At 46.4% G+C, this 16,833-nt stretch overlaps 1 protein-coding gene across 3 annotated transcripts in view; it reads right to left on the bottom strand.

Annotated features, from left to right (window-relative positions):
• Nucleotides 1-1,633, bottom strand: part of NSRP1 (nuclear speckle splicing regulatory protein 1) — an 86,971-nt gene extending 85,338 nt beyond the window's left edge. The window contains exon 1 of one of the 3 annotated variants that reach the window (XM_077294285.1): nt 1,566-1,633. In XM_077294285.1, coding sequence (XP_077150400.1) covers nt 1,566-1,567 — 2 coding nt within the window. In that variant the 5' untranslated portion in view covers nt 1,568-1,633. Of the gene's footprint in view, nt 1-1,407 lie in introns of all 3 variants that reach the window. The other 2 variants (XM_077294284.1, XM_077294286.1) reach the window with 2 other exon arrangements.
• Nucleotides 1,634-16,833: the final 15,200 nt, after the last annotated feature.

Here is a 16,833-nt window from a genome sequence, read left to right as displayed (position 1 = left end):
GTAAAGTAATCACAAGAACATATCGAAAACCCACTGCCACCAATAGTCATTTAAGATGAGAAAGCCAACACCCAGGTCCATTGAAGAGGGGAATCCCTCAGGCTATGTGCACACGTTGCGGATTTTGCTGCGGATCCGCAGCGGATTTGACGCTGCGGATCTGCAGCTGTTTTCCATGCGTTGTACAATACCATGTAAACGTATGGAAAACAAAATCCGCAGTGCACGTGCTGCGGAAAAAAATGTGCGGAAACACAGCGATGTTTTTTCCACAGCATGTCAATTCTTTGTGCGGATTCCGCAGCAGTCTACACCTGGTCCATGATAGGAATCCGCAGGTGTAAAACCGCAGGTGGAATCCACACAAAAAACGCGGTTAATCCGCGGCAAATCCGCAGTGCGGTTTACCTGCGGATTTTGCAAAAACAGTGCGGAAAAATCCGCGCACCAATCCGCAACGTGTGCACATAGCCTAAGGGGCAGTTTATGCGGATAAAGTGAAACTGTTCCAATTTAGATGATTTTCATGTACAATCCCGAGACTTGAGACGTACGGTAGATTCCTAAAAGAGGTTAGACATATTTATCGCCATAATCCTATTATCCTGGAAAATCATGCCATAAAAACAAAATCCAAAACTGCACTATTTTGTTCAGTATTTCACATCACTTGGAAATGTTTTCATGCTCAGCACTACATTACATGGTAAAGCAGATGTGTCATACAAAATAATAACTCATCCTGAAAAAAAGCCCTTATCTAGTTATGTAGAAGGAGAAATTAAAAAAAAACCAAAAGACAAGAAAAACTTTAAAAACAAAAAAAATAATAAACAAACGTATGGCTTGTAGAATAAGAAATGGAAATACAAAAAATATATATATATATATATATATATATTCCAAAAGAACGAAGGCAGCACTCCAATAGAAAAAATAAATGTGATTTATTGGCCCAATGTGCGACGTTTCGGTCCAAGATGTGGACTATTCTCAAGCAACATCTTGGACCGAAATGTCGCACATGGGCCAATAAATCACATTTATTTTTTCTATTGGAGTGCTGCCTTCGTTCTTTTGGAATATATATATAATATATATATATATATATATATATATATATATATATATATATATATATATATATAAAGAGAGAGGGAGAGAGATGGAGAGATGTATATCTATATATACACACTATGGCTCCAGATGCTGCAGGGCTACATCTTGATCACATTCTGACAGCTGCACACACCGGTTGCAGCCACACAACTTCCCGCTCCAGTGACCAGGCCATGAGGCCAATAATGACGCAGGAGCGGTGCATTACACATACAGGACATGATACTCTCGTATGATACTACATGATACTACAGCTTGTCACACACAACCTGCGCGGCGGCCACTTACTGCTTCCCGGGAGCCGCCATCTTTCCTGCGCAGTGTACGTGCGCCGTGTCCGCAGCCGCACATTCGGCACTGTGTTTAGTGCCATTATCACACAGGTCACACCTTATTATCTAAAACTCCATGTCGTGTGATAAGTTGATAACGTCTCTTGTACGTACATTGGTCTTTATGTATTGAAAGTAAACTTGATCTACTCGTGACGAATCTGCGGACACAAATGGCAATACAAGCGGAAGTGGCGAAGGGAGCTCTGGGAAATGTAGTTTCCGCGAATCAGAGAAATCGCGCACGCACAGCCACAGAAACAGATTGAAAAGTTGTGGTTGTCGGTGCTGAGCGCCTTCGTTGGCGGCATCTACCCGAGCCGTGGTCCTGTCTCATAAGCCAACAACGCAGTGCGCCATTTCTGTAGCAAAAAACACTTGGACCCAGTTGTGCGGCTTGAAACTCGTTGGTAACCAGTGCGAAGTCTTCGTCAGGGCCATTTACCATCGTGGGTGGGTAATAGTGTCTGGCTTCTAATATGGCCAAGGGGACTAATAGGCCACTTAGGGTCCAGGACCCAGGTGCGACTGTATAAGGGTACGTGCACACATTCGGTGCAGAAATGTCTTCATCTCTTGCAGGAAAATGCACTTTTTTTTCTTGCGTTTTTGTTGCAGATTTTTACCCACTAAGGGTATGTGTCCACGTTCAGGATTGCATCAGGATTTGGTCAGGATTTTACATCAGTATTTGTAAGCCAAACCAGGAGTGGGTGATAAATACAGAAGAGGTGCATATGTTTCTATTATACTTTTCCTCTAATTGTTCCACTCCTGGTTTTGGCTTACAAATACTGATGGAAAATCCTGACCAAATCCTGATGCAATCCTGAACGTGGACACATACCCTAATTTATTAACATGCTGTAGATTACAAATGACCAACGTGTGCATGAGTCTTCAGGATTCCGGCAATAGGCAACCCCTCCGGTTTTTGGCAAATCTGCACTGAATAACACAACATGTGCACATAGCCTTAGCCCTGCATCTATTATAGTTAGAGTCCTGCCTGGGCCAAATATTATACATACATTTATTGTGGCTTAGAAATTATTTTTATTTTTTTTAAATGCGCAGCAGGTCCTTATAGGGTTTTTTTAGCTCCACTCAATTTTCTGCAGCCGTTCTGTACAACTTCTACACTGTTAGGATTTCACTCTTTTGTCAATTTAAGAGGTTGTCATGAGATTTGCATACTGCAGGTTACGTGCCAGCTAGTCTCTCATCCGCTTCTCTTAATAGAACTTTGAGAAAAGTAGGCATAGTCGCTAATGATGAGCGAGTGTACTCGTTGCTCTGATTTTCCCAAGCACGCTCGGGTGGTCTCCGAGTATTTATGACTGCTCGGAGATTAGGTTTTCATCGCCGCAGCTGAATAATTTGCGGCTACTAGACAGCTTGATTACATGTGGGGATTCCCTAGTAACCAGGCAACCCACACATGTACTCAGGCTGTCCATCAGCCGTAAATCATGCAGCTGTGTCAACAAAAACTAAATCTCCGAGCACCACCAAATACTCGGAGACCACCAGAGCAACAGAGTATACTCACTCATCACTTAGGGTATGTGCACATGCTGCGGATTTTGCTGTGGATCCGTGGTTAATTTTCCGCAGCATGTCAATTCTTTTTGCGGATTCCGCTGCGGGTTTCCACCTGGGCCAATAGAAATCTGCAGGTGAAAACCTGCAGAGGAAACCACAAAAGAAACCGCGATTAATCCGCAGTGAAAACCGCAGCGGTTTTTCACTGCGGATTTAGCAAATCCGCTGCGGAAAATTCCACATTGGAATCCGCAGCGTGTGCACTTAGCCTAATAGTTGCTTGTCAACACATGACCTCCAGGATGCAAATCTCATGACAATGCCCAAGCAAGCTAAAGAGCGCAATCCTGACCATGTTGCACACTGTTAGGGTATGTGCAGACGGTCAGTAATGGGCAGTGCTTTGGACGCAGCACATGTCCGCTACGTCCACAGCGCTGCCGGCTTTTGAACACAGATGAATCCGCATGTGTTCATTGAACCATCCGGAATCACCACATCCAATACGTTGTATGGGTGACATTTATCTTGCAGAGACTCGCGTCTCCACAAGATAAATAGACATGCTGCAGCCTGGAGAGATGTGCTGCATGTCCATCTCCGCGGGTGAGCTGCGGACGTCAGTGCTCGCATAGTGGGCATGGGATTTCTTGAAATCTTGACGTTGTGGATGTACGCATCATCCAACCCGCAGCGTTTACTGACTGTGGGAACATACCTTCAGAACTCGGCAATCTGAAATCACATAGACCAACTGCAGAAATTTATTTGGAAAACCCCCTTCAGCATTTTGGTCAATGTGTATAAGCTCACTGCTACATGGCATCAACCTCTTTTTAACCCCTAATTACCTTTGATGTACAATTTTGTCACAGGTCCCATGCAGGGTGTACGGTTCAGGTTTGTACCAGTCAGACGTTGGTTCATTACATAGTCAGCATTATTATTATTTATATAGCGCCATTAATTCCATGGTGCTTTCATACAAAGTTATAGATATCGTTTACAGTAAACAAATTTACAGTGACAGACTGGTACAGAGGGGAGAGGACCCTGTCCTTGCGGACTTACATTCTACAGGATAATCGAGAAGAGACAGAAGGTCAGGGTGCAGCAGCTCTGGTGGTGGTGAGGCGGCAGCTTGGGTGATGGTGAGGCGTCAGAATGGTTATTGCAGGCTGTAAGCTTTCCTGAAGAGATGGGTTTTCAGGTTCCATCTGAAGGATTCAACGGTGGTGGATAATCGGACGTGTTGAGGCGTGGAATTCCAGAGGATGGGGGATATTTGGGAGAAATCTTGGAGGCGGTTGTGTGAGGAACGAATAAGTGCGGAGGAGAGTGGGGGCGTGTCCTAGCTGGCCATGTGAGTGGACACAGGGAAGAGTGCTCCCGCTGCTAAAGGGACAAATATCCTGTGCAAACGTTGATTACCGGACTTTTTTGCCACAAACCGGTTAGCTGAAGGTCTGGGGAGAAAAGCGGTGCTGAGTGGTGGATCCGGCATCAGAGGCAATGACCAGACGGAGACAGAAGGATGCAGGTGCTGGCGATGCAGGAGCCAGCCAAGATGGCGCCGAGGTCAGAGAAGAAGCTGACAGGGAGAACGCCGCATGTCAACGGCGTATGGAGGTGGCGAAGCTTCAGCAGTATGCCAGAGTGGAAACTGCGGAGGAGGCAGAGCAAGGAACCGGAGCTGATGAGGAGGATACAGTCCTGGCTGCAAAGCATGAGGTACAGAGGGGGAAGGAGAGAGGCAGCATGAAGGGGGCAGGAGGGGGGCCTGAAGTCTTAATGCAGAAAGAGGAGCCGACCCTCAGAGACGTTGTGCTGATATCCTCGTGCCAGCAATCCTTGAATTCCCTAGCCCTGCAGATGCAGGAGGTAAAAGGGGACACAGCACAGATTAATGAAGCCCTGCAAAAGATGGACAGACGTATGGGAGCGGTGGAGGAGAGGGTGAGCACGGCAGGAGACCACATAGTTAAACTGCAAAAAGCTGAGAAAAAGTTCGCCCAAGCAATATCAGAGCTCGCTGCCAAGAATGAGGATCTGAAAAATAGATCCAGAAGGAATAATATACGTATAGTGGGGCTGCCTGAAAAGACTGAGGGGAGAAACCCCACAGAGTTTGTTGAAAGCTGGCTGCTGGAGAAAATTGGGGCCACAGTGCTGACAAAAGTATTTGCTGTTGAAAGAGCTCATAGGGTCCCGCCGCAGCCCCCTGCCCCAGGAGCGAATCCCCGTACCATGCTTGCCAAAATACTGAACTACAGGGACAGAGACATTATCCTCAGAAAGGCTAGAGAAATGGAGGATCTGATGGCTGGAGGTCAAAAGATTGCCATCTACCCGGATTATTCTGCAGTTCAGAAACGGATGAAATTCACTGGGGTTAAGAGACGACTTAGGGAACTGGGAGTGCAATACTCTATGCTGTTCCCCGCAAAGTTGAGACTGGTGGCTTTTGATAAGACCCACTTTTTCCTGACACCAGAGGACACTACCCAGTGGATTGATACTAATGCGAAAAAACTTAAAGGAAAGGGCGATTGACATTTCGGCGAGATCCGGACGGGAGTTGTTTCTCTGTTGCTGGAGGAGGGATTTGCATTTAATGGCACATTGGTTAAAGGGTTGAGCAGCGGTTGAGGGCTCGGCTGTGCCATATTGAGTGATTGACCGGAGGGGATAGTAACGATTAATAAGTATGGGGGAGGTGGGTTATGCCGGGTACTGCAAATTGGTTTGGTAATTTCTCTCCATGTTTATTTAAGTTGGAATGTTGGAAAAAACAAAAACTGGGGAAAATTCAGATTGTTACTGCAGCGGGAGGCGCATGCATAAGGTTAAGTAAGGGAGAGTGTTCGCAATGGGCGGTGGAGCCCCACTCTTGATGAGAGGAAGAATGTGTTGTGTTGGGTGGGTTAGGGGGGCAAGTTGGGAGTTGGTAGGGGGGGTGGGAGGGATTAGACAGCTCATACTTGGAAAAGTGGATACTATGAAGGATGATGAGCCGTATGATGGGGACCGCATTAAAATATTGAGTTGGAATGTAAGAGGCCTAGCGGATAAAACTCGGCGGGCGTCAAGTCTGCAGTATGTTCGAGAACAGAGGGTCTCAATGATATGCCTGCTGGAGACACATTTAGTGCGGGAAAAGGTGGATGTATTGAACAGGCGCTGGATACAGAGGGCATACCATTCTACCTTCTCTACGTACTCTAGGGGTGTGTCAGTGTTGGTACCTGTGTGAGTGCAGTATGAAGAGGTGATGGTACAGGAGGATGTGGATGGTCAGTATGTGGTGGTGCAATGCAAAATAAATGGAGTGTTGATGTGTATAGCGGCGATGTATATTCCGCCTCCATACTCAAGTAAGAAAATTAGAGAGGTGCTGGAGAGGGTGGAAAGCTGGGTCCCGATACCATTTCTAATTATTGGGGATCTTAATAACATATGTGATGACTTTTGGGATAAAAATAAAAACTCCCAGAATAGGACAGTGGGACACATTACTACGTTTGGGACTTATATTCGTGAAGTGGGTATGACATCTATGGAGAGTTAGGCATGTTGGGGAAAGGGGGTATTCATGTTATTCACCGGCTCATGGTACTCTATCCAGAATTGATTTGGCACTGGACAACCGTCTTTTGGACAAGATGGTAGGGGATGTGAGATATTTGCCTAGGGCCCTCTCGGACCATAGTCCAATTGAGGTGGAGTTTCGGCTGATGGGGACAGGGGCCGTGAACAGGAGAGAGTGGAAGATTCACCCTAACTGGCTGCACAGTATAGATCTAGATAAGATAAAACGGGAGTTGGTGGAATTTTCTTAGCTGAATGATGGGAGTGTAGATGCTCTTACTGTATGGGAAGCCATGAAGGCGTACTTAAGAGGGCTGCTGTTTAGAGACATTAGTAGATGTAAGCGGAAGTCGAGAGAGGCAGAAGTCAGCGATTGATGGGTTGAGGGCAGTGGAGGATGAGATGGTGACACTGGGTACTCCGGAAGCTGGGAAGAGATTAAAGGCAGCTCAAAGTCATCTGGAAGAAATTTTGCTGGGTAAAGCTGAAAAGAAGTGGGAATTCATGAAGCTGGCTTATTATCAGGAGGGTGAAACTGTAGGTCACATGCTGTCGTTGGTGGCTTCTGCACAGAGAAGTACTTCGTTTGTCCATTCTCTGGTTTCCGGAAGTGGTACAAGTGTCTCTGAGACTCCAGAGATTTTGGAGGTTTTTGTGGATTTTTACGAGGACCTATATTCCTCTCGGGTGGATGGGACGGTGGGAGACACAGTGGCGTTCCTTGAGGGACTGGAGCTCCCGAGGTTGAGTGATGCAGATAGGGAGGGCTTGGAGGCTCCTATCACGGAGGAGGAACTGGGTCGGGCATTACAGTCTATGGCTAATGGGAAGGCGCCTGGAGTAGATGGGTTTCCTGCTGAGATCTATAAACATATGGGGGAGGTGCTAATTCCCAGATTAAAGGCGGTCCTAGAGGAGGCTAAGACTAGGGAGTGTCTGCCTACATCCATGAGAGAGGCCATAATAGCGGTGATTCCTAAGGAGGGCAAAGACTTGGGGCAACCTGAGTCATATCGGCCAATCTCCTTGCTCACTATAGATGTCAAGATTCTGGCCAAGGTGTTGGCGATGAGGTTGACGAGTGTAATCTCCAGCCTGGTGCACCCAGACCAATCTGGCTTTATGCCTGATAGATCCACGGCGGTCAACCTACGGAGGCTGTTTATGAATCTGCAGCTTAGGTCTGATAACTGTGGCCAGAGAGTTATTGCATCTTTAGACGCCCATATGGCGTTCGACAGTGTGGAATGGGGATATCTCTGGCAGGTGTTGCAATATATGGGGTTTGGCTCGCGGTTTGTGTCCTGGATTCGGCTGCTGTATTCGCAGCCGATGGCCAGAGTCCGGGTGAATGGGGAGTTATCACGGACTATACAATTAGCTAGAGGGACGAGGCAGGCAGATGGGACATCTCTCCTCTTTTGTTTGCTCTGGCCGTGGAGCCATTGGCTGCTACACTTCGACAGTCTGACGAGGTGTCTGGGTTTAAATATGGGATGATTGCAGAGAGGGTGGCGTTGTATGCGGACGATATTCTGTTTCTAGCTGACCCGGTTGCTTCCTTGGGGGGCTATTGGGATTATTGAAAGATTTGGCTCACTGTCAGGACTGATGATAAACTGGAGTAAGTCTATTTTGTTTAAAGTGGACGACGTAGGGGAGGAGGGGAGTGAGCTGCTGGAGGATGGGCGACTGAAGGTGGTAAGTCAATTTAAATATCTTGGGATATGGGTATCTATGCCGGTTACGGATTACATACATAGGAATCTGACTCCGATCTTAGGTGTTCTTAAGGCAAAAGTGGATGCTTGGGTTAAGCTGCATTTATCTGTGGTGGGCAGGGTGAATCTTATCAAAATGATTTTGATGCCGAAGATTCTGTATGTTCTTCATAATGCGCCAGTTTGGATACCGCACGGGAAATTTTGGCAGATTAACTCCCTGTTCAGGAATTTGGTATGGGGGAGACAACATCCATGTATCAGACTGGAGACACTTCAGCGACCCAAGGAAGATGGGGGCTAGGCATTGCCTAACCCTGAAGTATATTTTCTTGCAGCCCAGAGTCAGCACTTAAAGGGCTGGGCGCATGAAGGGTCGTCCGGGGCGGTACAGCAATTAATGGGAAAGGTGACAAAAAGAAGGCCAGCAGTACAATGTAATGTCATGTAAGCTGTGTGGTAGACTAAAACATATACGTGGGATTACGGGTCTGACCAGATTCTCCCCGCTATGGCATAATAATAATTTAAAGGAGTTTGTGGCAGTGGGGGTACTACCAGAATGGCAGGCCAAGGGGATTCAATATGTCTATCATAATTGAGCAGGGAGAGTTGAAATCCTTTTCCCAATTGCAGGTGGAATTTGATCTCGGGCCTGCGGGGGAATATCAATATTTGCGAATGAGACACGCATTTGGAGCTCAGAATAGGGACGGAGGCATCAGAATTCAAAGGGATATAGTGTTAGACTATGTGTGTGGTGAAGGGACTACTGGGGGGGGTTATTTCCACTCTTTATAAAGACTTGCTGCACACTTTCCTGTTAAGGTTTCCAATACTGGCGAGAGCTAAGTGGGAGAGGGATCTGGGCCCAATGGAGAATGAAACTTGGGAGTCGGTGCTGGAGTGGGTTCCATGGCTGTCTCTGAGCGAGCCGTATAGGCTGTCACAGCTTTATGTAATACAGAGTTTACAAATCTCCGAAGGTGTTATATAAGGCAGGTTTGCGTGATGATTCTGAGTGCCCGAGGTGTAAATCTACAGATGCAGATATATTTCATATGATGTGGACGTGTCCGAGACTGGCTGCTTTTTGGTTGGTAGTTTTGAGTCGTGTGGAAGGAGCATACAGATGCACGGTGCCAAGGGACCCGATGGTGTGCTTGTTGGGGTGCGTGGATGTGATTGGAGTGGATAACAACCTGAAGACAGCTATTGCCAGATTGCTGTACACTGTGTTCCAAATTATTATGCAAATTGGATTTAAGTGTCAAAGATCTAATCGTTTTGTTTTTCAAATAAACTCATGGATGATTTTGTGTCTCAGGGCTCAATGGATCACTGAAATCAATCTTAAATACATGTGATAATTAGTTTTCCAGGTGATTCTAATTAAAGGAAAACTACTTAAAAATGATGTTCCACATTATTAAGCAGGCCACAGGTTTCAAGCAATATGGGAAATAGAAAGGATCTCTCTGCTGCTGAAAAGTGTTAAAAAGTGCAATGCCTTGGACAAGGTTTGAAAACATTAGATATTTCACGAAAACTTAGGAGTTATCATCATACTATGAAGAGATTTATGAATGAAACAGAGTTCATGCAGATAAAGGCATATTGAGGAAGGTTTCTGCCAGACAAATTCATTGAATTAAGAGAGCAGCTGCCAAAATACCATTACAAAGCAGCAAAAAGTTATTTGAAGTTGCTGGTGCCTCTGGAGTCCCTCAAACCTCAAGGTGTAGGATCCTTCAAAGGCTTGCTTTGGTGCATAAACCTACTATTCGGCCACCCCTAAACAGTGATCACAAGCAGAAATGGTTGCAGTGGGCCCAGACATACATGAAGACTATTTTTCAAGCAGTCTTGTTTACTGATGAGTGTCGAGCAACCCTGGATGGTCCAGATGGATGGAGTAGTGGATGGCCACCATGTCCCAACAAGGCTGCAACGTCAGCGAGGAGGTGGAGGAGTCATGTTTTGGTCCAGAACAGCTGGTAGGGCCCTTTAAGGTTCCTGAAGGTGTGAAAAATGACATCTGCAAAGTGTATAGAGTTTCTGACTGACAACTTTCTTCCATGGTATAAAAAGCAGAAACGTGCCTTCAGGAGCAGAAGCATCTTCACGCATGACAATGCACTATCTCATGCTGTCATGCTGCAAAGAATACATCTGAGTCATTGGCTGCTATGGGCATAAAAGGAGATAAACTCATGGTGTGGCCACCATCTTTCCCTGACCTCAACCCTATAGAGAACCTTTGGATTATCAAGCAAAAGATCTATGAGGGTGGGAGGCAGTTCACATCAAAACAGCAGCTCTGGGAGGCTATTCTTACTTCATGCAAAGAAATACAAGCAGAAACTCTCCAAAAACTTACAAGTTTAATGGATGCAAGAATTGTGAGGATGATATCAAAGAAGGGTTCCTATGTTAATATGTAACTTGGCCTGTTAGGATGTTTTGGCGTTAAATAGCTTTTTTGTTCAGTGAATGTGACCTCCTAATGCTGTAAGTTCTTCAAATGAGCATTTTCAGTTCTTTAAAACATATGAAATGTTTAGAAATTCTACTGTGCCTAATAATTTGAAACAGTGCATTTTGAGTTTTTATTCATATTAGAGATTATACTGTTATCATTGGGAGGTTTCTTCAATAAAATTCGATATATAATCTAACGGGTGATGACTTTTATTAGACTGACTGTCATTTGCACCGACCCTTTAGGATAATCAGAGAAAAATGTCATTTGCATAATAATTTGGAACATAGTGTATATGGCCCGGAAGGTAATAGCGCGAAATTGGATTAAGAACGAGCCGCCTTCAAGAAGATAATTCCTCCAATATGTGAAGCAGGGCCTGAGACTGGAAAAGGGGTTTTATCAGAAAAGAGGGATAATTGAAATGTTCGATAAGCTGTGGTCTCTGTGGCTTGCCATGGGATAGGTTTGTTATAGAGACCGGGTGAATCAAGACCCTGAATTGGTGAAAACATAACACGTGGCCTATGGTCCTAACTGAGGGGATAGTCATCTTATAGATTTGAGTGTGGAGCTATTAAACAAGGTGGGCTGTCTTATTGGGGGGGGGGCGGGATAAGTTGGAATTGCGGGGTTCGTTTGGGGGGAAAACTTTGTACTGAAAACAAGAATGTAACATGTCAATTGTAATGTTATTCTTAATAAAAATTTATTTGAGTTAAAAAAAAGTGCGGAGGAGAGTAGGAGGTCTTGGGAGGATCGAAGATTACATGAGGGGAGATATTGGGAGATTAGTTCGGAGATATAGGGAGGGGACAGGTTGTGGATGGCTTTGTAGGTCAGTGTTAAGGTACCTTCACACTAAACGACTTTGCAACTATAGCGATCCGTGACGTTGCAGCGTCCTGGATAGCGATATCGTTGTGTTTGACACGCAGCAGCGATCTGGATCCTGCTGTGATATCGCTGGTCATTGCTGAAAGTCCAGAACTTTATTTGGTCGTCAGATCGGCGTGTATCGTTGTGTTTGACAGCAAAAGCAACGATGCCAGCAATGTTTTACAATGGTAACCAGGGTAAATATCGGGTTACTAAGCGCAGGGCCGCGCTTAGTAACCCAATATTTACCCTGGTTACCATCGTAAAAAAAAAAACAGTACATACTCACCCTCTGATGTCCGTCAGGTCCCTGGCCATCTGCTTCCCGCACTGACTGTGAGCGCTGGCCGTAAAGCACAGCACAGCGGTGACGTCACCGCTGTGCTCTGCTTTTACTTGCCGGCCGGCGCTCACAGTCAGTGCGGGAAGCAGACGGCCAGGGACCTGACGGACATCAGGTGAGTATGTACTGTTTTTTTTTTTTTACAGTTACAATGGTAACCAGGGTAAACATCGGGTTACTAAGTGCGGCCCTGCGCTTAATAACCCGATGTTTACCCTGGTTACCCGGGGACCTCGGCATCGTTGGTCGCTGGAGAGCTGTCTGTGTGACAGCTCTCCAGCGACCACACAGCGACGCTGCAGCGATCGGCATCGTTGTCGATATCGCTGCAGCGTCGCTTAATGTGACGGTACCTTTAGTAGTGTACTGGAGAGAGGAGAGAGGTGGATTAGTCAGGCAGCAGAGTTGAGGACAGACTGGAGTGGTGCAAGAGAGTTGGCGGGGAGGCCACATATAGTAGGGTGTTGCAGTAATTGAGGCGGGAGATGATGAGGGCATGCACAAGAGTTTTAGTGGATTCATGGCTGAGGAAGTCATGGGTTCTGGAAATATTTTTGAGTTGGAGGCGACAGGAGGTGGTAAGAGTTTGGACATGTGGTTTGAACGACAGGGCAGAGTCGAGAGTTACTCCGAGGCAGCGGATTTCAGGTGCGGGAGAGGGCGTGATGCCGTTTGCCATAATAGATAGATCGGGCAGGCAAGATATGTGAGATGGAGGAAAGATGATGAGTTCGGTTTTGTCTACATTGAGTTTTAGGAAGCGAGAGGTGAAGAAGGAGGATATGGCTGATAGACACTCTGGGATTCTGGACAGCAGAGAGGTGACATCTGGGCCAGAGAGGTAGATCTGAGTGTTGTCCGCATACAGGTGGTACTGGAAGTCATGGGACTTTGAGTTGTCCGAGGCCAAGGGTGTAGATGGAAAAAAGTAGGGCACCCCAGGACAGAGCCTTGAGGGACTCCAACAGAGAGAGGGCAGGATGAGGAGGTAGTGTGGGAGTGGCAAACGCTAAATGTGCGGTCGGAAAGGTAAGAGGCGATCCAGGACAGGGCAAGGTCTTTGATGCCAAAGGAAGAAAGAATCTGTAGCAGGCAGTTGTCGACTATGTCAAAGGCAGAGGACAGGTCAAGGAGGATGGAGAACTGTCTGTTAGCTTTGGCTGTGAGTAAGTCATTAGTAATTTTGGTCAGGGCAGTTTCAGTGGAGCCAGATTGGAGGTCGTCAAGGAGAGCGTTAGATGAGAGGTGGGAGGAAAGTTGAGCATGGACATGCTGCTCAAGGAGTTTGGAAGCAAACGGGAGCAGTGATATGGGGCGGTAGCTGGGCATAGCAGCTGGGTCAAGGTTTGTTTTTTTTGAGGATGGGTGTGATGGTGGCATGTTTGAAGGCAGAGGGGAAGGTACCAGAAGATAGCGATAGTTTGAAGAGATGGGTTAGGACTGGAATGAGCGTGTTAGTGAGGTTGGGGAGCAGGTGGGAAGGAATGGGGTCAAGTGCACAGGTGGTGAGGTGTGATTTGGAAAGGAGATGAGTGAGCTCTCCTTCAGGGATGTTGGAGAGGGAGGTTATTAGGGAAGGGCAGTGGTCTGGTATATGAAATGGTTGGGGAGGTAGAACAGTAAAGGTTTGCCTTGTTTGGTCGATTTTATTTTTGAAGTAGGTGGCAAAGTCCTCGGCAGAGTTGAGGGGAGTTGGAGGTGGCAGTGGTGGGTGGAGGAGAAAGTTGAATGTGCTGAACAGTTGTTTTGGGTTGTAGGATAATGAAGATACAAGGTTTGTGAAATAGGTCTGTTTAGCAGAGGTGAGGGCTGATTTGAAGGCAGGTGTAGCTTGTTTGAAAGCAGTGAAGTCGTCTGGCAGGCGTGTTTTCTTCCAACGCAGCATCTGTTTGTTACAGCAGCAATCAGGGGTCACAAACATGCGGCCTGCAGGCATTGGATCTTTTGTGATTATCACAACCCGATCCTGGGGGATTCCGATGTCAGCGATTCTTTTCAGTTAAATTTGCATCCATGAACCCACATTCAATTGAAATGTGTCACAGACACCAGCTTTTTACACGGCAATACCAATACAAGTCGCCGCCAATCAGAGGCCAGGAGCTGATGGCGGCAAGCTGTGTGATGGCATTGCACAGGCTGCAGAGGAGAAGGGGATGCTGTTCGCTGAGGGAGTTGAGGTCAGGTGAAAATGATTTTTTTTCAATGTGTAAGTGAAGTGTGGCATAATTGGGGGAATTACTACATGATGGGGAACAAGATGGGCACAACACTATCAAGTGGTGACATTGCTACAAGAGGGAACCAGGATGGGACGTTACTATAAGGGCTGTCCCACACGTCCAGATAATTCCGGTACTGGAAAAAATCGGTACCGGAGTTATCCGTGTCCGTGTGCCCGTGAGCTCACGTAGGTCATACGTGCGGCACACGTGTGCCGAGTGGGTACCACACGGAGCGTGTGGTACACTGCATCGTGCTGAAGCCGCGATTCATATCTTCTGTGCAGCAGCGTTTGCTGCATAGAAGATATGAATAATAGTGTTTAAAAGAAAGATCTATCTGTCCGCCACCACCCCACCCCCCGTGCGCCCCCCCGCTGTTCTGAAAATACTCACCCGCTTCCCTCGTTGGCTGTCGATGCTTCCTGGTCTGACCGCACCTTCTACTGTATGCGGTCACGTGGGGCCGCTCATTTACAGTCATGAATAGGCGGCTCCACCCCTATGGGGGGTGGAGCCACCTATTCATGACTCTAATCGGCAGCCCCACGTGACCGCATACAGTAGAAGGGGCGGCCAGCACAGAACACTGCGAGGGAGGCGGGTGAGTATTTTCAAAACAGCGGGGGGGTGGGAGGGCGGCGGACACATAGATCTTTCTTTTAAACACTATTATTCATATCTTCTATGCAGCAAACGCTGCTGCAGAGAAGATATGAATGGCGGCTTCAGCACCATGGGGGGACAGCGCTTACTGTAGCGCTGTCTCCTGCACGCCACACGGACTGCACACGGAGAAGGTCCGTGTGTGGTCCATGTTTTACACGGACCCATTGACTTTAATGGGTCCGTGTAATACGTCCGCTCCCACGAACACTGACATGTCTCCGTGTTTGGCACACGGAGACACGGTCCGCAAAAAATCAATGACATCTGCACAGATGCATTGATTTTAATGGGTCTACGTGTGTCAGTGGCTCCGGTACGTGAGGAAACTGTCACCTCACGTACCGGAGCCACTGACGTGTGAAACCGGCCTAACATAAGAAGAGGGAACCAGGATGGGACGTTACTATAACATGAGAACATTGCTACAAGAGGGGGCATTACTACAAGAGGGGGACCAAGATGGGACATTACTATAAGATAGGGACAAGGGTGGGACACTACTACAACATGGGGACATTACTACAAGATGCTGACCAGGATGGAGACATCACAAGATGCTGACCAGGATGAAACATTACTATAAGATGGGGAAATTACTACAAGATGCTGACCAGAAAGGAGGCATTATTACAAGATGAGGACCAGGGTGGGACACTACTACAATATGGGGACATTACTACAAGATGCTGACCAGGATGGGGACATTATCACAAGATGAGGACCAGGATGAAACATTACTACAAGATTTGGAAATTACTACACGATGCTGACCAGAATGGGGACATTATTACAAGATGAGGACCAGGGTGGGACACTACTTCAATATGGGGACATTACTACAAGATGCTGACCAGGATGGGGACATTATCACAAGATGCTGACCAGGATGAGACATTACTATAAGATGGGGAAAATTACTACAAGATGCTGACCAGAAAGGAGGCATTATTACAAGATGAGGACCAGGGTGGGACATTACTACAATATGGGGACATTACTACAAGATGCTGACCAGACTGGGGTCATTACTACAAATGGGAAGCTGATCAGGATGGAGATATTACTAGAAATGTCTGGCCAGAATGGGGTAATTACTACAAGATGCTGACCAGAAGGGTCATTAGTACCAGATGAGGACCAGGATGAGACACTACTATATGATGGGGACATTACTTACAGATGCTAACCAGAATGGGAACATTACAACAAGATGGGTACATTACTACCAGATGCTGACCAGAATGGGAACATTACAACAAGATGGGGACCAGGATGGCTCATTATAAGATGGGGACATTACTACAAGATGCTGACCAGAATGTGGATATTACTACAAGATAGGGACCAGGGTGAGACATTACAAGATGGGGAATTTACTACAAGTTGCTGACCAGGATGGGGTCATTACTACCAAATGGGGACAAGGATGAGACATTACTATAAGATGGGGAAATTACCACAAATTGCTGACCAGAATGGGAACATTACAAGAGGATGGGGACCAGGATGGCACATTACTATACGATGGGGATATTACTACAAGATGCTGACCAGAATGGGAACGTTACAACAAGATGGGGACCAGGATGGGACATTACTACAACATGGGGAATCTAGTACAAGACGGGGAACATTTCTATAAGATTGATCATAATTACTATATGGTGCTAATTGGAAGACAAAATTACTATGTGGCCAAATAGAGGACAAAAAAAGGATATAAAAATTGTAAAAAAAAATTCAAAATAAAGTAAAAAACCTTTGAAACTTAAAATCGCTATTTTATGTATAAACTGTGACTCTGAGTCACTACTCACGGACAAGCCGTGAGACAGGGTAGTCAGGGGTCAGATACCAGGAGAGCTTGTGGTACAGAGGCACAAGACAAAGGCTTAGGTAACAGTCTGGGGTCAAATTCCAGAAGGGTACGTCA

Source organism: Ranitomeya variabilis, chromosome 3, assembly GCF_051348905.1.
Source record: "Ranitomeya variabilis isolate aRanVar5 chromosome 3, aRanVar5.hap1, whole genome shotgun sequence".
Lineage (NCBI taxonomy): Eukaryota > Metazoa > Chordata > Amphibia > Anura > Dendrobatidae > Ranitomeya > Ranitomeya variabilis.
The sequence above is the reverse complement of the archived record's forward strand: the minus strand, read 5'-3'. Positions and strand labels throughout refer to the sequence as shown.